Source organism: Engraulis encrasicolus, chromosome 17 (assembly GCF_034702125.1).
Source record: "Engraulis encrasicolus isolate BLACKSEA-1 chromosome 17, IST_EnEncr_1.0, whole genome shotgun sequence".
NCBI lineage: Eukaryota > Metazoa > Chordata > Actinopteri > Clupeiformes > Engraulidae > Engraulis > Engraulis encrasicolus.
The window spans coordinates 15,487,237-15,515,185 of record NC_085873.1 but is presented as its reverse complement, the minus strand read 5'-3'; the positions used below and the strand labels follow the sequence as shown (position 1 = coordinate 15,515,185).

The 27,949-nt window shown below is 42.5% G+C and overlaps 1 protein-coding gene across 2 annotated transcripts; it reads left to right on the top strand.

The window, feature by feature from the left end:
* The first annotated feature begins 1,113 nt into the window (after positions 1-1,113).
* Positions 1,114-18,595, top strand: LOC134467871 (transmembrane protein 235-like). Of its 2 annotated transcripts, XM_063221844.1 has the most exons (5): positions 1,114-1,538; positions 2,383-2,448; positions 3,292-3,429; positions 10,642-10,878; positions 18,458-18,595. In XM_063221844.1, the coding sequence occupies exons 1-4, from the start codon at positions 1,346-1,348 to the stop codon at positions 10,848-10,850; spliced, it is 606 nt and encodes a 201-aa protein (XP_063077914.1). In that variant the 5' UTR covers positions 1,114-1,345; the 3' UTR covers positions 10,851-10,878; positions 18,458-18,595. The 2 variants fall into 2 exon arrangements, with proteins under 2 accessions (XP_063077914.1, XP_063077913.1); XM_063221843.1 differs by lacking the exon at positions 18,458-18,595 and having other exon boundaries at positions 10,642-11,909.
* Positions 18,596-27,949: the final 9,354 nt, after the last annotated feature.

Here is a 27,949-nt window from a genome sequence, read left to right as displayed (position 1 = left end):
CTTACCATAGAATCGCCTGTGGGAAGAACAATCTTCTCTACCAAACGCTTGTGTCATGCAACAATTTTCTGGATACCTCTGCCTGTTAATGTTTGCCTCTACAATGAATCCAGTCTAATTTTTTATAACTCCCCAATTCTGCTGGTGTATGGAGTTTTCTTTTAGGGGTCCCAGGTCAGCACTTGTGCATTGCAGCATTCCCCCCCCCCCCCCCCCCACACACACACACACACACACACACACATACCACCACCACCACCATCCACCCCCATCCCCACCAGGGCAAGAAGTGCAATCAGGCAATCGATAACGAGGCCACATCAGCCCATGAGAGCCCGCGTTATCAAGACATCCAAAGGGAATGATCAGAGAGACACACTTAGGGACTGGATTTGCTTGCCTCTCTCTCTCTCTCTCTCTCTCTCTCTCTCTCTCTCTCTCTCTCTCTCTCTCTCTCTCAAACATCAGTGGTCCTGCAACAGGCGTTGTGTGTCTAATTCTGAAGTAGGCCTATAGATTTTACTGATCGGTGTGGGTACACCGGCCTATGTCATTAACAGCATGGCACACGACGGTATCTGATTTAGCCTACTTCATCAGTATTTGTCAGTCTTCATGCTTAAACTTTTTTAGAGGGAGACTGAAATGCTATGCCATCAAAAGATTTAACTTCTGGTAGGTAGGTCTATTTGTGTATTTAGCCTACTTGAACAGGTCAATATGGTGTTTATTATTATCAATTATAGGCCTATTATTATTATTATTGTCATTATTATTATTATTATTATTATTACTACCGTATTATTGTTATTATTATTATTATTATTACTGTTGTTGCTGTTGTTATTATAGGCCTATTGATGATGTTGCTGTTCCTGCTTCGGCCGTTTTATTCCATCCAGTAGCCCCAGTTAATGTAGGCTACCGACTAATACCCTGAAAAAAATGTCATCTTCGTCTCGTGTTTGGGTCGCCACTCTGATTTATTTTTCCCCTCTATCACCGAGGACAGGAAACATCATAACGGATGCAAACGTCACCAACCACTCAACAAAACTGTGAAGGGTGGCTCCTCGCGCGGCAGAGCAGCTTCCCAACTGTTCAGCGCGAGGACCTGTGAGATGCGTTTCATAAGTAATAAGTTAGGAGGAGATATTTTACGTTACTAATGACAGAGAACATTGAGAGTGATTGGACACTATATGGTTGTTAACTTCACCAAGTCGGACTGTTAATCTCTTCAAGAAAACACAATTAAACTTGATCCCAAACGTACGGAGAGTTGCGTTACGCGAGCTTCGCTGATGCGTGGCCGAAGTTCTTTCCGTGCGTCTTGCTGCTCTTCATGACTGGCTTGTTAACGGTGGCAAAAATGAAAATAACTTTTGGCTCCGTGGTCGTCAGCGCTGGTTTGTCGGGCATTTTGAGCTTCTGTTCCTTGGCCATCGCCATAGGCAGCGAGTACTGGTACATCATTGAGGACAACAGACCGAACTATGGAGAGGGCTCTCATTCTGGACTATTTCGGACCCACGAAGGTAAGGAGTCCTGGGAAACTTGATTTTCCGCAAACTGTCAGGAATGGTTATAATTTACAGCAATATATTTATCTCTCTGGTCAACGCTGTATTTGTTTAGCCTACATTTTATGATGTTTTAGTCTTAACATTTTGGAGCGAGGTTGGAATTTAAGTTAGACCTTGCATAATTCCCGTCGTCCGGGATACTACTATTAAGTTATCTTGCCGTTTACGACATTTGTTAACAGATTTGCACCCCTTAATGACTTAGAAGGACTGGCAGAGCCTTTGGCGCAATACTAATTGGTATTCTGTCTGAACCAAGGCACCAGACTGGCACTTTAGGACAAGGACAATTAGGCCGTGTTCCCCTACTGATTCAGACATCCCATCATCGGATGGATGGATCCGAAATGATGTACACATGCATGACCACAGTTCAGGATCTCATAGCTGGGGTCTGTGCACACACATGGTCTATAAAACAGTACGTTGACTGCATAACCTGTAGGGCAAATGAATGTGCTGAAAAGGCACATCGGGTAGGTTGTCATCAATCATAATTGTGCCAATATTTTTCATTTCTTTTGACCTGTGTTCTGAAATATTTAGTGTCAGCATATATTGTCACCATTGATTTGACAATGGTATGTGCAAGTGTAACACAAAACCAGTGTAATTGAAAATTGGGTAGTGGATCTGTAAAGTAACACTGCAGACTTCTTATGACTTATTCTAGTATGATCATTATTATGTGCATCATTATCTATTGCATAATGCTTTTTAATTGTATATTTTATTGCACAGTAATGCTTGGTTGTTGTTTTTTCCTGTGATGAAGTGAATGTTTTTATCTCTGCAGGGGATAAGGTCTACACATTCACTGCAGACACAAAGTCCTATTCGGACTTGGAGAAGCACATGCACAGTGAGTATTCTAGTGTTCCAGAAGCATAATACAGTATCAGAGTACCTGTGTTCCACTCACAACACTATGGGAACAGTACAGTGGATTTTTGTATCCAGTGCGAGCAACAGGCAATAGCATAGCTGTAGAGAGGCTATATTTATTCATTAGTTTAACGTGTGCAGTTTATTGTGTGTGTGTGTGTGTGTGTGTGTGTGTGTGTGTGTGTGTGTGTGTGTGTGTGTGTGTGTGTGTGTGTGTGTGTGTGTGTGTGTGTCTGAGAGAGAGAGAGAGAGAGAGAGAGAGAGAGAGAGAGAGAGTGGGGGTTTTGAGTAGTGTTGCACCGATACCGATACCAGTATCGGCCAGGGCCCCGATACTGCACTAAAATGGTGGTATCGGTATCGGCGAGTACCAACAAATAGGGCACCGATACCATTTACAGATGCTCATATGACACTTGAACGCAGCCTTGATCTTAATCATGTTATATCAGAGGCATTTAAAAAGCATAAGAAGTTCTACTTGATTCACTTTATACAGTATTTGTCTTTTTCCTGTTTCACAAAGGTAGGCAGCAGCCTGACAAAGCCATGATAGCAATGATGTTACATCCAAGTACCTATGCAGCTCTTCATACTGTATATAAATTTCAAACAGAGTAGTATCGGTATGGTATCGGTATCGGCCGATACTGCACAGTTGGGTATCGGGTATCGGTATCTGGGCCAAAAAATGGTATCGGTGCAACACTAGTTTTGGGAGGGGGTTGCTGAAAAGACAAAAAAAAACAAAGTCAGGGTCCCCCTTGAATGATGTTTCAATGTTTATCTCTCCCTCTCCCCCACCCCGCCCCGACTGCAGACATGCACACTGCGATCATCGTGCTGCTCCCTCTCAGCCTGGTGATGCTGGTGTTCGGGGGCATCTGTGCGCTGGTCAGCTCGCTGGCTCGGAGCTCCTCTCTCCTCCTCGGAACCGCCTCCTATGTGCTGCTCAGCAGTAAGACTCACATTTCCCTCGCCCTCACACGTACTGTATAGCCTTTTGCTGCAGATTGAATATTGCCAGCAGTTCCACTCATCGCTTGCTAAGAAAAAACTCATCGTCTGCATCTACATCATAACAACAACATTGCCATGACACCACCAAGCGTCTTACAGATTAAGATTCATTACCATTTGGGTTAAATACCTGTACAAAGCTCATAATAGAGGCTCTGATGGAAAGAGTTAATGCATATGTGTACATTATTTTTTCAATAGGAGTGCAGTGCGGTTCCTGTTCAGTTTCATTGGGTTAGGTAAGATGTCTCTTCGTATAACCTCCAGAATAAATTTGTCTGTGAGATAAGGAAAGGGACAGTATGCCAAATGCAACTGGAGCGCTTCTCCGTGTCGCCAGCAGAGTAGCCCCATGACAGCCAGTATCCACAGCAACAGGATCAGGAAGAATGCTGTAAGATGTCAGAATGCTGGAGATGTGTTGATGTGTAGTGGTGATACAGTGGTTGCATTGGCAGAACATTGTTTTAAATCAGAGTTGGTATTTCAATGATTCTGTTTTAGCCTGTCAAGATTATGGCTGTTGTGCATAAACACGTGCACTGTAGCTGCTGTGCTCTCTCTACCAGCATGAATGTGCTTTTGCTATGTAGTGATGAGTACATTACATACAGATGTAGAAACCTGTAATCAAGCACCACATTTCTCCAAATTTCTGGTTCTGCGCTTAAAATACAGGTGATTTCAAAGCTTTTTTTATTTGGCTGAAGGCTGTGCAGTGATATTCAACACGGTAAATATGACAGTGTGAAGTCAACACTACAGTTGAATTGAACACTCTTCTACAGTAGTCTTTTAGTAGTGTTTTTAATATGTAGAGCAGTGATTTGCAACCTTTTTTGAGGAAATGCCCACTTGTCCTCATAACAAGCCTCTCAACGCCCCCTTGACATCATCATAAGACTGGCAACGCCCCCCTTAGTATTAAAAAATGAAATGGACTAATGCCCCCCAATGGCAACTAAGCACTGCCCCGTCTCAGCTGTATCCTTCTCAACGCCCCCCTAGAGCTATTCAATGCCCCCTTAGGGGCTGTACCACCCCCGTTGAGAAACACTAGTGTAGAGGTAGTACATGTGCTACTGGATTGTAGCCTCTGAAAGTGAATTGTAGATTGTGCTCCACATTGTGCATAGGTAACAGGCCCGCACATACGAGGGTAACATTTAAGACCCGAGTCTGAAACCATAGCCCATAGTTGTAAGGTTGCACTAACACTGCAACCTTGCAACCTCTACATTTACGGAGTAGAAGGGGCACTTGTGTTACTGGACTGTGTCCTCTGAAAGGTGAACTGTAGACCGTGCACCATCATAGGCAACAGGCTCACACACTTAACTCCACACACCTTCTGTCTGCTCTCTATGTCACAGGGAGAGTGTGGTGTGGAGGAAAAGGCTATTTTCCCAGGCTGCTGCTGCATGGCGATATTACAGCCACCTTGCAAGCCCATGGCGACGGCACTCTACTGAGTAATGGCAGTGCAGAATTACCTCTCCTCCATGTTTGCCCAGTTGATTTACTGTCAACAATCTGCAGGTGATTTGTGAACAAGTTAGAGCGAAAAGCCCTCTGGAAAAAAACAATATTGCATCCCCTGGACTTCGATTCCTTAAAAAGAGGGGTGTGCAGCAGTCAAAACCTTTATTATATTGCTGCCCGCCTGCAGCCATGTTTCCGTGTGTGAAAAGAGGACAACGGGTGGAGAAATACTGAAACAGGGAAAAGGAGAAGATTTGCACAAAGGCGGGGACAGTTCTCATAGATGCAAATAGATGCACAAATTCTCCAGATAGAGGGAAAAAATATGTCTCGCTCGACCTGGACACAAAGCCATCTTCAGATTTCAGATTTGGTACACACTCAAGATTCAAGTCAGAAGACTGATATTTTATTTGTCACATAACAGCATAATCACATCACAAGCCCCGGCCACCAAGACCCAGAGAAGAACATGCACAGTTTGTATGTGTGGCTTCTCAGTGTGAATGGACAGTATAGTATGTAGGCATTTATCTGGACCGCTCATTCGTAGAAAACGTACAAAAAAAGTGCAGCTGCATTGGTCATGGATATCCTATATTCTCGTCACTTACTCGGTCAGTAATTGCATGTGAAGCTGTGAATGCCTTACACAAGGAGGCCACACATACAGTAAATACTAGCCCCGGAGCTCGGCAGTGCAGGGCGGCTTTGATGATCATTAGGAAGCCGGCACAGAATCTGGTGGTCGTCACAGTAGAGAGAGAGAGAGAGAGAGAGAGAGAGAGAGAGAGAGAGAGAGAGAGAGAGAGAGAGAGAGGCTGGACTGGACTGGACTGGACTGGATGGGTCATTCTGGTATACATTTCCGGTGGGCCTCCAGTCCTCAGGGACCAAAGTTGTTTTTAAAAAATATATATTTTACATTTTTGTAGACGCTGTTGCTCAATTAAGACGGGGCTGTGCAAAACTGCCTGTGCCTTTTTTTAATCACAGTCCAGCCTGAGAGAGAGAGAGAGAGAGAGAGAGAGAGAGAGAGAGAGAGAGAGAGAGAGAGACTCCTCTTCACTTCACTTCATTTCCCTTGTCTCCACTCCATGGCTCTGAACTAATGAGGTTCCTCAGCGGAGCAGTGGTGGCCCATGTGATGTGTCCATAAAGGCCTACCTTGTGTTGATGGGAGCCTGAACTAAAGGTGCTCCAGTCCCTGCACTGCCACTTAGCGCCAAGCTAATCAGGAGCATGTGGGAAGTGTGAAATAGGATCAAGTGAGGATTTTTTTTTTCCCTGGCCGGGAAATGCGTAGGCTACACACTCACTCGCTGTCTGTGGTCTGTGGTCTGTGGTCTGACCCCTTTTAACGAGCATACGTACACATTCACAAATATACTGAAGAAGCCTACAAATGACTGGCTCTTTATTGGCTCCTTATCCTGAGGGCGTGTCGTGGAGCGGGTTGCTGAGGAGGACACTGCTGTGAGCAAGACAAAAAACACAACAACAGGCGATTAATATTGGGAGCATACGAGATTAAAAAAAAAAAAAGTTTAGGCTTCCAGCTGACAGGCTGTTAATTTATCTGTCACAACAACATGCATGACGAACCCATGTAGAGAAGATTCTAGGTACATATAGGCCTAACATTTTCTAAATGTTCTCTTTTTGTTTATGTCAACCCTCCTTGGCAACATGTCAAGAAAATGAGATGTTTGTTCCAATGGATGAGTTAAATAGTGTTCCCTGACGCATCATTTTTTTCTTCCGCAGCACTATGATTAGGTATCAAAAGGGTAAATATTGGCGGAGAAGAAGAGTTTTTTTGACAAGGCAAATGTCAAGTTTGGGGAAAATCTGCTACTTCTCAGCACCATCCTCTGGCTTTAATTATTGACAGGGTTGTCAATGGATTGACCGTTTTGCCTCCCATGTTCAGCCGGAGCTGCTTCTATCCTAGTCTCTTTCATCATTGTCAGTCCCCTGCCCCCGTGTGTGTGTGTGCGTGTGTGCGTGTGCGTGTGTGTGTGTGGCAAAGCCCTGCCTGGCTGTCAAACGTCTGTTTGTATTTATGGCTGCTGAATTTTTAATGCCTTCTCATTAGGGTGACAAGCTCAAACCCCTGAAAACCCATTTTCATTCCGCCAACGTCCAACCAAAAATTGCACTTTCAAAACATACGGAGAGGATTGCAATTAAATATTGAAGTAGTATTCTCTCTGTGCACCCATGTGCGTCATGACAATAAGGTAACCGCTTGCATGAGCTAATTGTTATTGTGTAGCTAAAATACCGGAATGATTCCCCAGCAGTCATATAATTTAGAATTTTACCCACTTAAATGGTTTTTATGCGGATTTGGACACAACACAGCAGGATGAGTCAGGTACGATTCCTCTGGCTCTGTTAATTTGTCCAGGTCTCAAGCTCCTCTCTCTCTACCTCCCTACCTGCTCCATTAATGCCATTTGTCTTTCTTTGCTCTCTACCTGCCGTCTGCGATCCAGCAACACCGCATAGACGAATAGTTTGTCAGTCAGTGTGCTGAGGGCGCTTTTACTCATAGGGAAGGGAGGGACTAAGGGGTCAGTTATCCCTGGCTGAGGGAGAGAGGGGGCCCAAAATTGGGTTTTCATTACATCGGGTGAATTGCATGGGGGACCCTTTCAGATGACTTTGTCCTGGGCCTGGCAAAAGCTGTCAGCAGCCCTGCTCCCATTTGCCTGAATCTCCGTGTCACAGTCATACCAGACTGATGGTGGAATCACAGAAAATGGAGGTTGGTTTCCAGAAAATTGCATAGGCTTTTTTCCTGGTTGATGGTTTGACTGCTGTACATCAATATGCGCACGATTTAAAGGGGATGAGAGGACTTTAAATGCCTTGAAGTAATTACATCCCTGATTGCCTGCCTTTCAGTTCACTGGGACAATTCCAGAGTCACTGATACAATATACCAGTGCATGCAATGTGACCATTGAGTGTAAGATGTGAAAAATGCACCCTGCTGTTTTATTTAATCAAAACTGATTCAAACTATTAAACCAAGGGTGCTAATTTGCACAAAGTAAATGACAAAATGCATCATAATTAGAGGACAAGGAAATTAGTCCTGATTCCTGAACTGTTGTGTTTTCTTAGTAAATGTCACACAGCAGTAGCCTACCACACAATTGTGCATTCTGGCAACTGACCAAGCAAAGGGTATACTGCGCTGTTATTCTCACATTGACTGTAGCCTATAAATTATTTTGACTGCAGGAGTACTAGATCTTTAGCAGCCATGATAGGACCGGGAGCATCAACTAATGGTGCCATTACGTACTGTACAATTGAGTGTGTAAATCTGAGTGAAGGATGTGTCCGTCAGTCATGTCAAGCTGCTTCTCCTGAGCATGGGCCCCATAATCTCTAGCCTCCGGCTCTTCCTCCAGCGGTGTCCAGTCGTCCTGCGTCACCGCTCAGTCTTTGTCACAGTCAAGGTTATCACACCCCTTGGTCCTCTTCGGTCGGGTGACACCCCATCTGTCTCGGCATGCCCAACCTTGCCTTAGTCCTGTTGCCCTCTCCCACCCACTGCCCACTATGCTGCCGTACACAGGCAAATTAATAAATTGAGTTATACTGAAAATGGTCTTCGTAACACCTTCCACATCTTGTGACAAAGCTCTTTGGTCCAAATATGCCCTGCTGTAGAGATGTTGCTATGTCAGATTTGCAGTAACTGCAATATCCAATCTAATACCAAAACTTTGAAGACATTTTCCCTCAGTCTGTTGACATACTTTCTGGCACTTTGCCTTTGTAGGGCACTATTTTCCTCACCACCCTCCCCATCCCCCTGTCTTTAAAAAAAATGTTTTGGTCTTTTTCGACTATTTGATAGGACAGTGTAAGAGGTGGACAGGAAGCGAATTGGGAGAGAGACAGGGAGGGCTCGGCAAAGGACCTGGGCCAGGAATCAAACCCAGGTCAGCCGCATGGCAGGCGAGTGCCCTACCGGTTGGCCATGACAGGGCCTGCACTTTGCCTTTTTACGGCACTATGACTATATTCCTCACCACCCTCCCCCTCCCCCTGTCTCATGCCAATAACATTGTTGGGTATTTAGTGGGGAACTTACAGGAGTCAAGAAGCAAGGGGCTAGTGGAGCAGAGGCACTGTGGGCAGAGATTGATGCTTTAATCTATAGACCCGTTAAAGGAGAAATACTGTCACGTGGCAGCAAGAGCGCTGACAAAGTAGGAAGGAGATCAGGACCAGACAATCAGGCCCAGGGAAGAGGCTCTCAGGATATGCCAGCGTGACTTACGGCAGCACCGGCAGAGATGCCATGTAAGCATCACACAGTGCCATAACCCTCAGCCACACAGCTGACGTGAGATATAGGAGCATTGTATACAGACGTAGTCCCACCAAAAGTTTGAAAGCACAGAAAAATGTCCTTTATTGCCAATTCCGCATTCAAAATGTTAATGCAATTAAATGTTAAAAGCCACATTCTACCAGTGCACCCAAGTGGGCCATGTTGATAAAATAGACGCTTGCTTGAGCTAGGTCATTGCTGTTTCACGAAAATGACCTGATAATTCCCCAGCTGTCATGTCATTGTGAATTTTAAAACATGAATGGTTTTTATTTGGATGCAAACACGTCATAATGTGCCACGTGTCAGCGTTACGGTAACAGCACCATATCCCTCGTGCAGAATGTTGACCAGAGATGCAAGTGTATTGGACGTAGACCTTGGTGTTCCATCAAAATTTCCACCAAAATTAGACCTTGGTGTTCCTTCGGTGTTCCACCAAAATTAGACCTTGGTGTTCCTTTGGTGTTCCACCAAAATTTGAAAGCACTGAAAAATGCCCTTTATTACATTACCCTCTTCTACTTTTGGCAACATATGCCCCCCCCCCCCTCCCCCCAACATGCCCCCCAACATATGTAGGCAGCATATCTCGAGTCTGCATCCTTCGTGTCTTCTGTATAGATCATACACACACATGCAATGTTTTGAAGGTACTAAGGCGTATTATCGCTTCTGCTGGTGACAATTTGCCAAATGGAGGCCAGGCGGCCTTTTGTTGTGTTTGTGCGTTTGTGAATACATAATGTGAAAGGCCACCATTTTACCTCAAGGATAAAGAGTCCTGCACTGATTACGTGCACTTAGCCATTTTTCTGCAATTTTGTGTGTCACACAAGTTCCGTTTTGAAGGAATGTGAAAAAATGACTACTGGCTTTCATAGAAAACAGTGGGGTTCAGTTCAGTTAAATTCAGTAGCTTTATATGTCCCAGTATGAGCAATTGTTGTGCAGTAGTACTACACCTCTCTCACACACACTTCACACTTAAAAACATGAAAACATAAGAAACACATAGAAGATTCAAACAAGTAATACAAGTAAGGTGGAGACATAAATAAATATGTACAGCACAGAGGATACATAAAACATGTATATGCACATGACATATGACTATCTGCGTTTCCTAGTCGAGTTTGTTTCTGTGCCACCGGATGCTACTTGTCCTGCATTGAATTTAAAGTGCCCGAGTTCATGTGAAAAAGGTTCATAATGATCCACTTCTGTGTTTGAGTGAATGTCTCATAGAACCATGTTCTCAGTATACCCCCCGATTGATATTGTTTTTGTTTGTTGTTGTTTTCGAAGGTGTGTTGACATTGTCCGGCGTGTGCCTGTACATCAGCTACTCCCACCAGGCGCTGGAGGAGACGGAACGACGCCTCGGGCCAGAACAACTGGCCAACGTGCACACGTCCTTCGGCTGGTCTCTGGGCATGGCCTGGCTCTCCTTCATCCTGGAGGTGCTGGAAGGACTGCTCCTCTTCCTCGCGTCACGCATGGTCGTCCCGCCTTAGAGGGGCACGTTCTCTTTTGCCTTCACCGGTAAACACAATTTATTCAGCTCTCTGACGAATTCACCACTACCAGCACTCAACAGCAGCATCACTCACAACAAAACAACTTCAATTATGCCCTTGGCCATGGATCAGGTTCAAGCACCTCTACAATATTGCTGTGTTTTTTTTTGTTCTTCTGAGAACTCAGTGTGAGTCATGGATCTAAGACAAGGCAGAGAGGAAGAGAAGAGGACAGAGATAGAAACTGACCAACCAACAATGAACAGAAACAGCAGCGGTTGGCAGTTGCTGGGAAACTCTGGACTAATCAGTCTTTATCACATTTCTTTTCACTGGCAGATTGATGGGTGGGTTGAGGTTTTCAAATTAGTCAGTCAGCTACAAATTGTTCTGGAGTCATTGACTTGTAACAGATGGCATTCTTCTCATCACCACCTTGATGGGATATTTTTTTGTGCAATATTGTGCATCAAGTATTGTGCTTTTGGTCTATGCCATGTCAGTGAGGCTACTGTGGTGTAAAAGCTTTTTCTGTGATTCTTCCTCAGTGACGACCATGACAAAAAGTTAAATGTTTCTTCTTTTTTTTTAAATGGTCTTTTTCGACTTGATCTGATAGGACAGTGTGAGAGGTGGACAGGAAGCGAATTGGGAGAGAGACAGGGAGGGGTTGGCAAAGGAACCGGGACGGGAATCAAACCCGGGTCAGCCGCATGGTAGGTGAGTGCCCTACTGGTTGGCCACAGCAGGGCGAAATGTTTCTTTTTTTCACATTTTCTTTTAACCAATTTTTTGTCACTGTCTCCTTAGGCACAATTGCGAGAATGTTATTTTCGGTCCCTTAGAAATCTGATTAGCATCATTGGGGGGATAAAGGTGCTGCTGTGTCATGGAGGATGTGAGAGGCCTTTTGTCCCAGTGTCTGGCCCTTGACCTGCAAATTTACTTAGAATGGCTTTCACGTCTGGGCGTCAGTAGTACCTTCTCGGAGAGAGAGAGATATAATGGACAATTCATGAAAGTAAATGTGCACATTACGTTTCCCTCCTCTCTCAATATATCAAGTCAGCCAAGTCAACTTTTATTGTCAGTTTCTTCATATGCTCAGGTCATACAAGGAAATTAAAATTACGTGGGAAATTGAAATTGCGTAATTATATATTACCCATATTGGAGTGAATGAGAAATAGTTGGGATTTTTTTGAATTACAGTTGATTCTCACTAATGCCTCTGCTCTGAGGACTAATGAGATGCAAACGAAAATGAGATATTTCAAGATTTGGATTTGTATTCTACAGGAAAAGGACTGGCAACTGGGTGCAAAAATCATTTCTCTCTGAGCAGCAGGTTGTGTAAAGGCAAGCAGATTCCTTTGCTTTGGCTGTTCTCCAAGAGCCAGCATAAAATGTGCTAGAAAAAAAGCCGGCAGCGGCAGTGAAAATAACCAGTGACAAATAAACACTTTCTTGGTCACACCAAGTTACACTTAAAAATGAGAAATCGGCCCGAATAAGTAAATGTAGGCCTAGTGTGAAAACCCATCTTTGTGGAGTGTGAAAGGCTCAGTCAGGCTTTAGTCCACAGCTATATATGGGCCTGTCCATCTCCTAATGTCCACCCCCCGGTAAACTAGCTCTTCAACGCCATGTTAGAGATAAGATTGACTGAGACTGACTGGCCGTGGAGAGCCGGATTAAAGACACTATCTATCCATTTACCCGGTGTCTGCCGCTGGAGCTGGCGTGGGAGGGGAAGTCCTGAGTGGGGTTGGCAATTAGACCCAGTCTCATGTGATTGACTGCAGCCGATGGATGTTGTGGAGGCCTGCTGGCTGAGATTGGGTCTGTCAGCGCGGTGAGAGGTCAGATCGGATTGCATCTCTGGCTTCTTGAGGGATTCAGCAACAAAGCGAATCATCCTGGGGCACCACAAGAGAAGGAAGGAAGGGGAGGGAGGGCAGGTTAGTTCAGAAGCAGAGGAGCCTTTTACATCTCTACCTCTTGGCGATCCCGATAATTTGATGAAAGTGACGGCCTGTTAACATTGTTTGCAGCCCATTCAGCCATCGCTGATGGATCCCATTGCAATGCCATTCTTGTTCCCTGCCATTGGAGGCAACTGAATCCCCAGTGGGCTTGCTACTACCCATTTTTCAGTAACTTAAATTATTCATTATTGCTCATTTATAGTCCACACTGGGGTTCCAAGGATTTACTAAGACACATATATCCATTAGAGCAGCGGTTCCCAAACTTCTTCCCCTGCGCACCCCCTTGTACATTTCAGTGTGGTTCGCGCATCCCCTAAGCGAATATTTTGATGTGCTGATGGCCACGCAAGTATGATTCACTGTGCATTCACAGCACATTATGCACAGTTGTTTTGGGGAAACCTCTTTTCCAATAAAAACTCACATATCCACCATTGCTCTATTTAGCTCGCGCACCCCCTTATGGCAGGCCGCGCACCCCCAGGGGTGCACGCACCACAGTTTGGGAAACCCTGCATTAGAGTGAATGTGGTAGTAGTAAAAATCCAATCTTTATTAATTATATTTCCCCAGGAGCAAGAAAGTCAAACTCCTCCAAATTCCAAATTGCTTCATTGTCCATCGTCTGCATACCTGTGAAAACAAATTTCAAGCACACCTTCTCTCATTAGTCATATCTCACTGAAATGTAATATTATCAGATGACATTTTTCTGGGTTTTTTAATGCTATTTGTGAAATCAGAGATGTAATTAAAAAGTGGCATTTTGCATCCATTCCTTATACTGTCATTTGCTGTGGAGAGATATTGACTATGAAAGTGGGGCATACATTTTGTCAATAGTTAAGTACAGCTCTGTATCCATCACTCCAAACCATGATTGCAATTAGTGAAAGCTCCAAACATACATAAACACAGTTTGATCATTTCATTTTTCACCACCGTTTGCTACGGCAAAAGAAAACATTGTTTTTTGCAGTATTCTTAAAATATATTCACAGCAGTACGAGAGGCTTTAAACTGAAAATCAGTCTGCTGAAAATTGTTAGGATTTGTAGCTGTGCTCTCTCCTCAGAGCTATGATTGCTGACTGGCAGGTTAGTCTCTGAGTTCTCAGAAGCCCTGCAGGGGCAAGTGTAATATCTACACGTGGCTGTACTGACCATGATATTTCTGATTGATATCTACAGCACCACAAGCTACAACACAGCCTCTCACACGAGTCTCAAACTCTCTCTTCATTTCTGGGTCAATAAACCATGAGACATAAAAAAACAACATAGCACAGTATGACTGATCTGACTTTCTCCATGGCAATTACATTTTCAGCTGAACTCTCGCTCAAACTCAACGTGAGAGCCCTGTCTAAAACATTCATGCTGTGTCAAAGTAGAACTCATTTTGAAAGCAATGTGAAAAGTGATGAAGTTGAAAGTATTGTTCATTCAACCAAAATGTAATAAAGATGGCATTTTTGTGTGTAATGGTATAATTATAGCTATTATTATAATTGTGATCACTATGGTAATTTTCCTTATACTTCCATTTGTGTTGTTTTCATAAGCAGACTGGCTTGGATACCATAGTTCACATGGCCACAAACTAAGTAGGCTATGTCTGCATTCCCAGACACTAGTGGTGAATGATCACAAAAAAGGACAATTTAGTCACCATTCCTGAGAACCAACTGATCATACAAAGGTCTTGCGTCAACTGCATAAAATGATCTAATGGTGATAAAAGTACATGAGATCGGAGCAGCAATGCAGCTTGTTTTGCTCTCCCAGGGGCGGGGGGAGGTGTGTGATGAACTCACAGCTGGAACTGGCGAGAGTACATTATTCTTATGATGGCCAACCGCACTGCCTGCATGCTCTCGCTACATAATATTACGAGTGCATGGCGGTTCAAGGGCCCTTCTGTAATTGTTTTCTATTCCCAACAGTGGCACCGCCACAACAATCACTGCTACATACAGTGGCGGAACAATTGCAGACAGGGCCCCAGGGCAAGGCACTTATAGGCCCCCCATATGGCCTACCAAGGTCACAATAGGGCCCCCACCACCACTGCAGGAGGGCCCTGGGCCCCGGGGGAAATGCCCTGCTCTCCCCCCTATAGCTCCGCCCCTGGCTACATAGGCTAGAGGTCGTCTCAAAGGAGGCTTGGGGATCACTGTGAAAATTGTGTCAGGACACGACCAGGCAATTTAAAATCACATCAGTGCTTGTATTTCCCAAGCTCGTGGGTGCATTCGTTTTTAAAAAAAATTAAATTTGAAAAACGATGATGGGAAAACAGTGGAACCAGATCTTACACACAGATACATAGAGCATCTCTAACAAAACAGCAGATTTCAAACCTCTTTGCCAAAGATATAAGACTACTCTGCTTCTCTCCTACACTGTTTGCCTCTGCCATCCCCTGGCAAGAGGGGGACCTTAGGCTGCAGCCATATCTAGTAGTGGTGTGCATTGGTACTGCCCTCACGATTCGATTCGATTACGATTCGGGAGGTTTCGATTAGATTCGATTCTATTCCATTTGATTCGATTCAATCCGATTCAATTCTACAATGCACTGTAATGCATTACATTTCTACTGAGAGCAAAGCAAATGTTTCATCAGTCATAATGAGGCAATACAAGTAGTCAGATACTGAGCAACAATTTATTGGCTGTTTTCTGTATCAGTCTTGCAGTTTTCAATGCTTTGAAGTTCTTTTATTTAATTTAACATTCATTTGCTCCCGAAATATCAACGGAAGTAATTGAAACTTAAAAAAATTGCAACATCGATTCTGGAACTTGCCGCATTGAATTGGATCGCCCATGCAACGCATTGCATTGCCGAATCGATTATTGTTGACTAATATCTTAGCCTGGGAACTCCCATACTGCCTTTAGTTCTACACAATCGTTTCGATCTGAAAGACACTCTCACTTGTGATTAGGTCTGGTGTTAACCAGGTAACTAATATCTAGCCAGTGGGTTAATCCAGCCCTGCTTTCCTGCTTGGTGCAGGCAGGGAGAGATATGGATCCAAAAAACATGTCGCAAGTTTGATCCAACCAGTTGTGCATCAACTGATCGTAATGACTACTCAATACCAGTTACTCATTGAATTCACCCAGGAAAGAATCTGTGGCTTTTTACTTTTCAGGGTTTTTACTGCTGAACCAGGTTTTTGATAGCCTGGTTCTCACCGATGGTGCGTGTGTGTAGCTCTGGAGCCCCCTGGTGGAGCGGAGCCACACACACTGTGTACACACACGAATCGTCGGTGAGAACCAGGCTAGGTTTTTGACACCTCTGCTGGGGTAACGGGTTGGGTGGTGTTGTTTCCATCACTGCGCTTGAGTCTGTTCTTTACCCAGCTGCTGGCCTACAATATTGGATTCAACTCTTCCTCTTCATCTTCAACATTCTTTCTCAGCTGTCCATTTGGTTCTTTGTGGGGTGGGTCTGGGTATGTGTTGTGTTGTGTTGTGTTGTTGGTAACACTAATAATGGATGTATAAAAAGTCTTTATTTACTTAATTACTTAATGATTAATTCCTTAACTAATCATGAATTAATGATGAACAATGCTTGTAAAACAAATGTTTGTAAATGAGTGGGAAATGTAATGTTTGTATATATCATGTAATTGCTTACATTAAAATGTGATGATGTTCTGTTCATCATTGGTTAATTATTTACTAAGTCTTTATAATGCTTTTTATGCATCCATTATTATAAGGTGTTACCGTGTTGTGGTGACTGCGCTTTGAGTTTTCTCTCTACCCAGGTCTTAAACTACAATATGAGATCCTACTCTTCATCTCCTCTTCTAAGATCTTAGTCATGGCCTGTTCGTTTCATACTTTGGTTCTGGCGGTGAGTACTGTAGGTGTTGTCGTTACCCTCTCGGAGCTCAAGTCTTTTCTCCAGGCTTGAACGAAATTCTGAATTGAATTCAAAGTACTGGCATAATACGAACACTAGGTGGTGGAAGCAGCCCAACAGGTGCCGGGAATAGACACATCCCGACAAATATACAGCACCATCTAGTGTTCCCATTTTGTCATTACCTTGAATTTCTTTGAATTTAATCTGCACCACCCATTGAGAATACATAGAACACCACCATCTAGTGTTCATATTATGGCATTACTGCGAATTTCAATGAATTACTGTGAATTTCAATTCGGAATTTCGCACAAGTCTGCTTTTCTCTAACCAGCTGCTGTGCCACGAACCACATCTTCAGCACAGTGAGCCTCGTGTCCTCCTCCCAGATGTCCACATGCCACATGACGTGACCCTCGCACAGAGCCCCCGACATGGGGCTCACACCCCCTGCCTCCCCAGCGCCTGGTCCTTCCCCTCCGACACGCTGGCCACTTGCACGCACTGCTCCACTGGGGTCACGCCGGGGTTACGCCGGCCCCGGGGCACACGTGGAATTGGTTGCCACAGCGTCCAGGTTCACGTCGTAGACAAGGGGGTCACACTGCTGAAGAGCTGAGGGGAGTACACACACACACACACACACTCACACACACACACACACACACACACACACACACACACACACACACAAACACAAACACAAACACACACACACACACACACACACACACACAGAATGGATACAGTATATTTATAATAATTAATAAATAATTAATTAATAAATAATTAATAATAAATAATATAAATAATTTATACAGTACTGTATAAATGCAATTGCAATTGCAGTTGACATTGACATTGACAAGTACCTCTTCACGTAAAGATAATGCACAGACATACAGTATACATTAATAGACAATGCATATGCTGTACAGTATGTGCACATTAATAGACACAGACAACCACACGCACATATACACATACTGCCATATACGTCACACGCATACACTCACCACATATACACGCACACGAAATCCTTTACCAAAAGAAAATCACAGCTGTAATAATTTAACTTATGATATTAAAGTTCTCGATAAGATAACTTTCTTGAAAGAGCAATTCCAATTCAATATCCCCTAACAGCAGTGAGTTATTAGCTTGTATATCTGATCTGATTGAAAGACTAAGAGTGATGGTGGTACTTGAGTGACAGAAACTACATAAAATTAATGGTATTAATATATGATAGATTACAGCATATGAACTTTAAAGGTCACCTCCAATCTAATTAAACCAACTTTTTCTTGCATTATATGTGTTTTGTTAAAGCTATGTGCTTTATGTAGCTTGATTTCAAAAAGGCTTACAGACTCTCTGTAATATGTGTATTGCAGGTTTTATTTTTTCTTTCATCCGTTCGTTCTTTCGTCTGTCCGTTCTTTCTTCCTTTCTTTCTTTCTTTCGCTATATTTGCATTCATGTGGGGAGAGAAGTTATGATTCTAAAGGCCCAGCACGTACGCGGGGCAGTTTGAAGGCTATGACTAAAACATTTTAAAATATATATATTGCCTTGCCAAATCCAATATCATTCATGGGGCCCAACTTTTTGAGTAGTGCTCTTGTGTGGTCTCTGGTCACCTTGTGCCAAGCTCTTGGCATGGTGATGGTCCTCATGTCGTCTGCATACCATGTCTGACTGGCGCTCGCTTCTCCGCAGATGACCTCAGACCGCCCACCTCATGCCCTCGCCCAGCACCTTGCAGGCACTGCACCGCCCGCTGCACTTGAAGCCTTGGAGCCGCCCAGCATGGTGCCAAACGGCACCCGGAGACCCTGCCAAGCACAAGTGACAGACATCCAGGTGAGAGTGTGTGTGTGTGTGTGTGTGTGTGTGTGTGTGTGTGTGTGTGTGTGTGTGTGTGTGTGTGTGTGTGTGTGTGTGTGTGTGTGTGTGTGTGTGTGTGTGTGTGTGTGTGTGTGTGAGAGAGAGAGAGAGAACAGTGTGTAACTGGTGTAAAGGTGGCACCGGCTGATAGTGAATTATTACTGTATGCCAGTTCAGAATGAAACACAAACACAAAATCTGTCTCCATATACAGTAAGTAGATATACTCAATCTTATACTCAAGATGAAAACAACTTACAGCAAAGGTCACCAATCATTTGCAAAGAAAAATAAATTGTGAACAAAAAGCTACTGCATATTAACAGGTCAACTACTGTATGGTCTGTGTCACTATGAAGAGGTGTGAAAGGGTACAAGTCCACCTGGGTGTCTGACACAAGTTTATTCTCCAGGGCAGCTTTGTCCTAGCCTGCTCCTGACCATCCCATAATACTACCATTTCAGAGCCAATCCTTTGGCGGAAGTATGTAGGATGGCTCGCGAGGCTAGCTTTGTCCATGGCTCACATACAGTAATTGGGACTGTTCAGAGCACACACGTGTGCAGAACACAAGGGCACACACACACCCAAGAAAATGTGGTTGCAGGTATTGTTCATATTAGTCAAGTACAGTAGGTTGAGATACATACGTTCGTTCAATTTTTTTGGGGATTTGTAAAACTATATATTTTTGGAATCCTTAGACCCTGAGGAGTGAGAAAAGCAATGTTTGACAATTTTCAAATGTCATTAATACATCAATTTTGGGTCTTGAAAAAGTGGACACTATCATACTAAAAACGCCTAGGCTAATTTGCTAATATCTTGATAAATTGAACATAAAAGTAGGTGTGAGGTAAATATTTTTATAGGAAAAGTTGTTATTCAACATTCTTAGATAGTTCAAAGGGCCCTTAACACAGATTTACCACAAATAATTTAGTTCAGGGCACAATTTTCATGGGTTTTTCAATCAAAAATTAGTGTTTTTTCTCAAGCGAGAAAATACTGGTAGATTGGCTTTAAAATAAAACTTACATGCCTCACCACACAATTTTTCCTCATCATCACTTACGGTGCAGTACAGGGTTTTTTTATATTAAAAGTTTTCTTTAATGAATGTTATGTTTCAATATACAAACAAGGTGTAACTTAAGCATGCGCTAATTTACATGCACACCCAAATTTGACATGTAGACAAAGGCCCTATTGAATTAAGCAGAGACTACAGTGTGTTTGGTGTTCAACAGAGGATAATGTTGTTACTTTTTTACTGTGCTGTCCAATCCACTGGGGTACAGACATTTTGGGGGTCAGGTGCTCGAGATGGGGGCGGAGGGCATATGGAACTGACTAGGATATTGATGTTATCAGTTTTACCGTAGATGATCACATCAACATGGACCACAGTACATTGTAAAAAAAAAAAAATCCACAAAAGAACTCAAAAAGGGCCTTTTTTTGTCCAGTGGGGCTTTAGCACCACCACGTTCCTATCTGTGCACACCTATGATACAGTCACCGTTTGGTTTGGAAATCTAACAGTATAAGTCAAGTTCCAAATCAACAAACTGATCTGCTCCGCACTGAAAGTAGTGGGGGCTAGGCAGCACCCCACCCTCCAAGCAGTATGAGTAGTCTGTACTCAGGAGTCCAGTAACGGGGAGTAACTGATTACATGTTTCCAAATTCCATTATTCTAAATACAATATTTTAAGAAGAGCTGTATTTCGTTACAGTTACTACTTCCGTGAGTGGTAATGAAACTACATGTACTACACAGTAAATGTTGTGGTGTTAATTCAACACTTAGAAAGTTCATATGAGTCCAAATGATGTCAAATCAACTCTCTAAGTGTTAAATGAGCACTGCAGAATTTACTGTGTACGTGAAAGTAAGTGGTAGTTTCTAAATTCATGTTTTGATTTTTTATTTTGATCATTTCCATGCATTACCAGAAACCACAGTGACATAATGTGTTGGTGTGGCAGTGTCTGTGTGTCTGACAGAAGGAAATTAACATGATGGACTGGACTGCGTGAGTCTTCATGCACAATTATCTACCTTTATCTGGCTGTCCCTGCTGGTAACCCTTATAATATCCTCCTTGGCTGAGTTTCCCAAACACACTTAAGCGTAGGTAGTACATAGGTGGCAGGGTTGGACAGGCATTTTTAGCCAAGACCGTCCAACAGGCATTGAGAGAGACAATGAAGCCTGTGACAACATTTTCACTCCTCTATTACGAGCTATTTTGACCACAAAAGACAAAATCAGTATTATCGGACTCGGAGAGGCCTGCTGTAGCGGCATGAGGACTGATACAACTGCACAGACAGGAGGACCAGGCCAAAATCATCACCAGTCCACCGTCAAATGCCCTGTAGGCCTTGGCTAGTCCAGCCATGTTAGGTAGTGGTACTAAGTATGAGGCACCCCTTAGACAATATCAGGGGTAGACATCAATTCAAGTCCACACAATACCTTTCCTTGCACATACAGTATACCTGTACAACATGATGAACATAATACGTATAAGGAAAAGTAGTGTAGGCCTATATAGGCCTTTAAGTTTTTAGTGATGATGTCAGACCTATTCTGACATACTGACAAGGGGCCGCCTCATAATTAAGTACCGTATTAGCCCGAATATAAGACGATCCTGATTATAAGACGACCCCCCATTTTCAGGCTCATGTTTTGGGGAAAAAAGTTTTTTGAAGACTTAATTTTGTTTCACATTTGAAACTTTTCTCAAAATGCAGTTTTTAATTTGTTGGAAAATCTGAGGCTTTTTACAAAGAACAAATTGCACAATATAATTTTCATGGAATTTCCATGATATAAGACCACAGATGGCTACTCATATCCTTTTCCTTTCTTTACTGACTTCATCTGTCAAGCGCCAATAGGCACCCTAACAGGCTACAGCCGTCTGGGCCCGCCTGTTTAAAGTGCGACGCAACATAGCCTACATTCAGAGTCTGCGCCAGCCAGGCAGGCAACCAGTCCAGTAGAGATAGGCAATCTATTGTGCAATGCACAGATTTTGCGAAATGCTTCGTTGACAGCAATATCTAACCAGCAGCCGCCTCGCCAAATCGCCGTTCATTTCATGCATCCAAAGTTTTCCGTTGGACTGTAGAAACCGAACGTGACCAAAGGCAGATTGACGCATTGCACTTGAAACCCATGCGCTGCCTATCAGGACCACGTTGACATTAAAAGTCCGATTGATATTCATTTCGTACCAAGGGTAAAACTCCTAGTGATTTTATATGAACAAGACAATCTCTTGCCCTAACCATTATTCTGTGTTGTTGCATCGTTGCGAGGCATATCGTCGCTTTGTCGCGCACACAGATGACCATTGATTGGCTTATGACAGCATCCAAAACTTAGCCTACAGGTTGTTCGTCAAATCACCCTTCATTTCTTTAGTTCTAGTGGCGTTATCGGCTGACCAGAGAGAACGACCAAAGCTTTCCTGATGAGACTGTAAAACCAAACACAAATAAAAGCAGAGCAACAAGCCGCGATTGACTTGTGTTTTTCCCCTTGCACTGTCGTCCGCATCGCATTGACATTGACAGTTGATAGACGTGCGGTGCAACTGTCATAACGAAACAAGCATCTGCAAATTTGATATGGACAAAACAATCTCTTAACCCATCCATTATTGAGTTTTGTGGCATTGTTGTGAAGCATAGGCTAATGGCCGAATTCAGGTTAAGTTTAAAAAATATATATATATATATTTTTAAACTTTTTTCTCTAGCGCGCGGAAATAAGACGACCCCCCTTTTTAGAGTACTATTTTTAGAACAAAAAACACGTCTTATATTCGGGCCAATACGGTAATAGCCTCTTACTGCAGATGGGCCTGTCAGCAGGACTATTCACTCTTTGCTGAAAAAAAAACAACCACATCATAACAACATTGTTATGAAAATACAGGGAGTCTTATATAGACGTGTATAGTAAACGATTAAGACTTGGTCATTATCATTTTGGTGACAATAAGGTTATAACAGAGGGACTGTGTTAAGGGATAAGATTAATAATGACTTAATACTAATTTATTTGGGGAAATTTAGCCCAGGACAATATGCAGCACCATCTTGGACAATCTGCAGCACTGAAGTCTCTCACAGCACTGGGCAGCCTTTCTATCCAAAGGGAACTTGGCAACACAGTGCAACTTACAGTACTAGAGCATTGAGCACCACACTGCATTATATGACACTTTTGTACTTGGGAGGGATTACCACCATTACACATTATTACTCTTTTCAATTACATGCTTTTTTTGGACAGCTAAGTGAACGTTTCTATGCATGTATGCAGATGTGTGACTGATATGCTGCATTTCTGCAGTGTCTGTTGTACATGCCTATGTTGATGTCTTATGAATAACATCTTGGATTTCTGTGGTGTGTATTATAAAGGATGTACAGTATAATCTGGACACCTGGATTTCAACTAGAATTACTAGGTTCCCTGTACACATATGTATTATGTGCTAACATTACACACACACAGACACAGACACAGACACACACACACACACACACACACACACACACACACACACACACACACACACACACACACACACACACACACAGGCACAGACACACACACAAACACAAACACAAACACAGACACAGACACAGACACAGACACACACACACACACACAGACACAGACACAGACACAGACACACACACACACACACACACACACACACACACACACACACACACACACACACACACACACACACACACACTGCTATAAAATGATTCTCAAGTAGTGACAGTGACAATGAGAACGAGGATGATTTGTAAACTCTTTTCTGATGCTGTGTAGGCCTAAAAGAATAGTAAGGGAAGGAGAAGGGAAAAGATGGGGTGAGTTCACAATTTAATGCTTTTTCTCCCACTCTGAGCAAATAATCTCCTCTGCTATAGAACCTATCTGCACCCAACTTTGCAGGCCTATTCTTAGCAATAGTGTGAATGTTTGTATTGAGGGATTTGATGATCTCATTCATGATTTTTATGACATCATAAGCATAAAAATAGCCGAAAAGCCATTTTGTAAGGTCATTGGCAGTATTTTCTGATTTATTGGATAAAAAAGAAGATAGAGAGGGAATTGTGGCTATGTTTTTGTATTTAACATAGGACTACTAACAAAATAATAATAATAATTTTAAACCTGGCTTTTTCAGGCGGCCAGATTAGTTGCTTCAAATTATATGCAAATTAGTGCATATTTAATTAGATATAGCCTAAAAAGTACATTTAAACTTAACATTATTCTAAACTAGTAATACATTTTGTTCTCCTATTCATATGATTAATTGACTGGTAAAGTTTCATAGTGATATCTGTAAATTTAAAAATGTACCCTATTTACCTGCCCTGTCTCGCCTTAAAACAAAATAAAACACAACAAAAACTCAAGTATGGGTCACTGATAATCCAAAACTATATGGAAATATTTTCTCTCATCCCACATGACAAATTGATTGCTAAAAATTAATTTACAGGTATTCCTGAAGATGCAAGATAGTATAAATTGGTATTAGAAGGCGGCCATTTTGAAAGCCCAATATGGTCTCCATAGCAACGCAAAAAAATTGTCAAACATCGCTCTTCTGATTCCTCACAGTCTAAGGTTTCCAAAAATATATAGTTTTCATAATCCCCAAAAAAATTGAACGAAATTACACAAGATACCTGACTATATTGTTCATATGTTGATTACAGGCAGAAAACAGATTGATGTCAGACCCATTTTCAAAAACACAATCACAAGAGCACTTAATCACATGCAACCCTATACAATTATGGTTACCATATATTTAAATCATACTTCAATTACCATTGTTAAATTATCATCCAAGTAGGTTAACATAAGACAAAGCTGACATCATCACAAGGCCTGCCACACAACTCATGTCACTATCGCTAATTAGTCTTTCAACACTCGTCAATCTGAATAGTAAAGGATGTAAAATTGAAGCAAAGCATATTGACAGAAATGAAACAATTTTCAAAGGATTCACGGACATCCTCAGAAGTTTCAAATAATTGCTTTGCCTTCTAACACTGTTTTTCTCAGAGAATCATCAATGGTATTTATAGTCCTGAAGATAGCACAGACCTTTGTTTCTTGAGGTAATTGGCAGGCCTTATTCTTGGCACGAATGCCTCCCTTACTCCATATCTTACACAGTGCCACTGACAGCTTTGTGAGGAATTGCATAGGTCAGTGGCATTGAGAGACAAACAATGGTGGAAAATTCTTTCTATTCTATCCTCTGTGGCTTTCTGCCCCCTATAGATGATACCTTCAGTATCTTGTGTAGTGCTCTGGCAGTTCGGCAGCAAGCATATGCACTTACAGTAACACAGTTGTTCGTGTGAAAGGTCGCACAGCAGGCATATTCCAACCTTAAGACTACATGGCAGAATGGATTGGCAGCCTTAAGACTACACTGCAGAATGGATTGGTAGCCTCCTTTTCCCAGCCCCGAGCATCAAAATAGCCTCAGGCCATTGCCTCGGTCATGCCCGTCAAAGGCAGCACACTGATGCATTTGTATGCGGAAAAGTCATGCTGAACATTCCAGATGTGATTGACAGATTTACGTATTTACCCGTGACATGTGCTGTCACTCTCCCTCCAAGCAGTGATTGTTTTCCTTCGTCAAACATGTTGTTCCCTATTCCCATCTAACATTATAGGAAAACCCTCATTGAACAGAAGCCTCAACATTTCAGGATTAACAGGCATGCAAACGATGACCTATAGATAATGTGCTACAAAACGTCAAGAGAATCTTACAGGTGGTACATACGTATATGAAAACAGAGTAATGGAGTGGTGTTGTTGGTACTTGCTAAAGCAGATTCTAACCTTCACATGCTTCACTTCACTTTTTTTTTGATATTTCATGTTCTATATCTTGGGCAGTGGGGTTTATATAAAGGTTCTAGGCCTTCAATTGCCAATAACCATGTGATGTGAGTGGCTTTTTATCTGCACATCTATCTAGAGGAATAACATCTCAGAGGCATGTCATTTCTCTGAAGCGCCGTTGTTGTAGCCTGTCAATAACCCAACAAAGGAGCTTCAGAGAAACACACTGTCCCCAGCCTCTCAACATCTATCCCCTGTTGATAAAAGGGATTTTTATGTGGAAACCATCTCATGAAGCTGCTTGTCAAGGACCTATAAAATGATGGCACATCCTGTTTCTGAAACTAGACACCGATGATCAGACACACACTGAGAGCGTGTTTTTTTATGGTCTTCATCTACTTTTGGGGGGCTTTATTTCATAGGAAAGCAGACAGAGAGAGGCCTGAGAGAGAGTGAAATCTGGGGCTGGAAATTACCGAGGCTGGATACGAGGCTAGGTCCCCCTGTGCACACAGAGCGTACATGGTGCAGGGGTCTCAGGGTCTTTTTGTTTTTCTAGACCTGTATTTGAATTTCCAACTGCTGAAGCTCTGAGGTCTTCTTTACACAATAAGTACACCAGTGTTATTGTTTCAACAGATGTCAGTAATAATAGGCTATCATATCTCTGTAGCATATGCAGCTTCAACAGGGTTTTCTCGTGAGCAATTAGCCCATTGAAATGAGCACAATGAAACAGAAACAAAATCCCATGAAACAAGGGCTTGCTGGTGATGGACTGCTCAATATCTATATACTGTAGATACTTTATTTTTGTAATTTAAAAAAATAATGAACAAACCCTAAGAATCTGCAACATACTGTATAAATCTACATAGTACTGCATTTGTGATTAGTTTCAGGTTAATTAAACGAGGAGGTTTTTTTTTAATATTTGAAAGCAATGACATTTTGTGTGAACCAATTTTTGATGCAGCAGTATGCAGGTACATTGCAATCAATCAAAATATCATGGAATGGTTCATTAAATTCATTCAAACTAATAATATTTGGATTCTTCCCACACAACATGTGTGACTATTTACAACTCTGAACCCGATTCTATACTGAAAATTCCAGCCTATAGTATGTAGATGCATTGTCTAATAATTGATGGTCAAAACATCAATAAATCAATAAAACTGTGTAAAAGACATTTCTAGCCTCTGTAATGTTACATCACAATCACGCATACAAATTATACTTACTGGTACATACACTTAGGCCTGTACCTATGTTGCTATTTTAAAGCTTACAGGATGTGGTTGGTGTTTGATTGTGACTGCTTTACATTTCATATCGCAGTAGAAAAATAGGCCTAGTGTTTTTCCACAATATAGAAATTAATTAAGATGGGGTTGTATAATATGTTTGAATGCTAGTTTATGTCCTCTGTAAATTCATTTTCTGGTACTGTAACAGGTCAACATCTCGGCATTACAATAAATATGGGGGGTTTCGCTCAATATTTCCGTTGAGCATCCAGCTATTCATCAAGCACTCATAAAAAAACTAACAATGGCAGCAGAATGGTTTTGCGAGCCATGAGAACACAAACGCCAAATCAATGCACTGCCACTACTGTAAATCGATTGCATGTGGACTGTGGAGCCATTTTCCAAGTGGCACATCATTTTCTGTCTTCCCAAAGACAAACAATTTTGTCTTTAAGTTCAAGTAAAAATAGAAGACTGAAACCTTAGTTCACTCTCAGCTCGTACTCACTGAAACTTTGGAAAGTGATTTTTTCAGGGAACAAGTTGGCCTAAATATCAAATGGCAGATGCACCATGTGTGCTCTGCTGATTGAGACCTGCGTGTTTATAAAAAGATGTGCCAGGAAATCCGTAAAATCGACAAACAAACAGTGGGGGCAAGACTAGTGGTTTCATTTACATGCTAATGCAAAACAACAGTGGTTATTAAAATGCAAATGCACGACACAACGCCGCAATGTACTCTATGGGATTAAGAGTTGTGGTGATCAATCGGTGGTACTGGGCAATGCTGGACCTCTGGAGAGAGAGAGAGAGAGAGAGAGAGAGAGAGAGAGAGAGAGAGAGAGAGAGAGAGAGAGAGAGAGAGAGAGAGAGAGAGAGAGAGAGAGAGGGGTGATGGAGGTAAGATGGAGTGCTAATGTGTCACAGAGTCGTGGCCGTGATGCAGCCCACGGGTCCAGCACTTGCGTGCCCACACAGAGCCTTACAGAGGAGAGCTAATGCACTTCACCTCACCTCACATTAATATTAGATGAACATTTTTGCAGTAAATTGTCCAGAACCATAGGCCTACATGAACTGGCAGGTGGGGAAAAAATCTTTCATCTTTAAATGTTTAATGAGGTGAG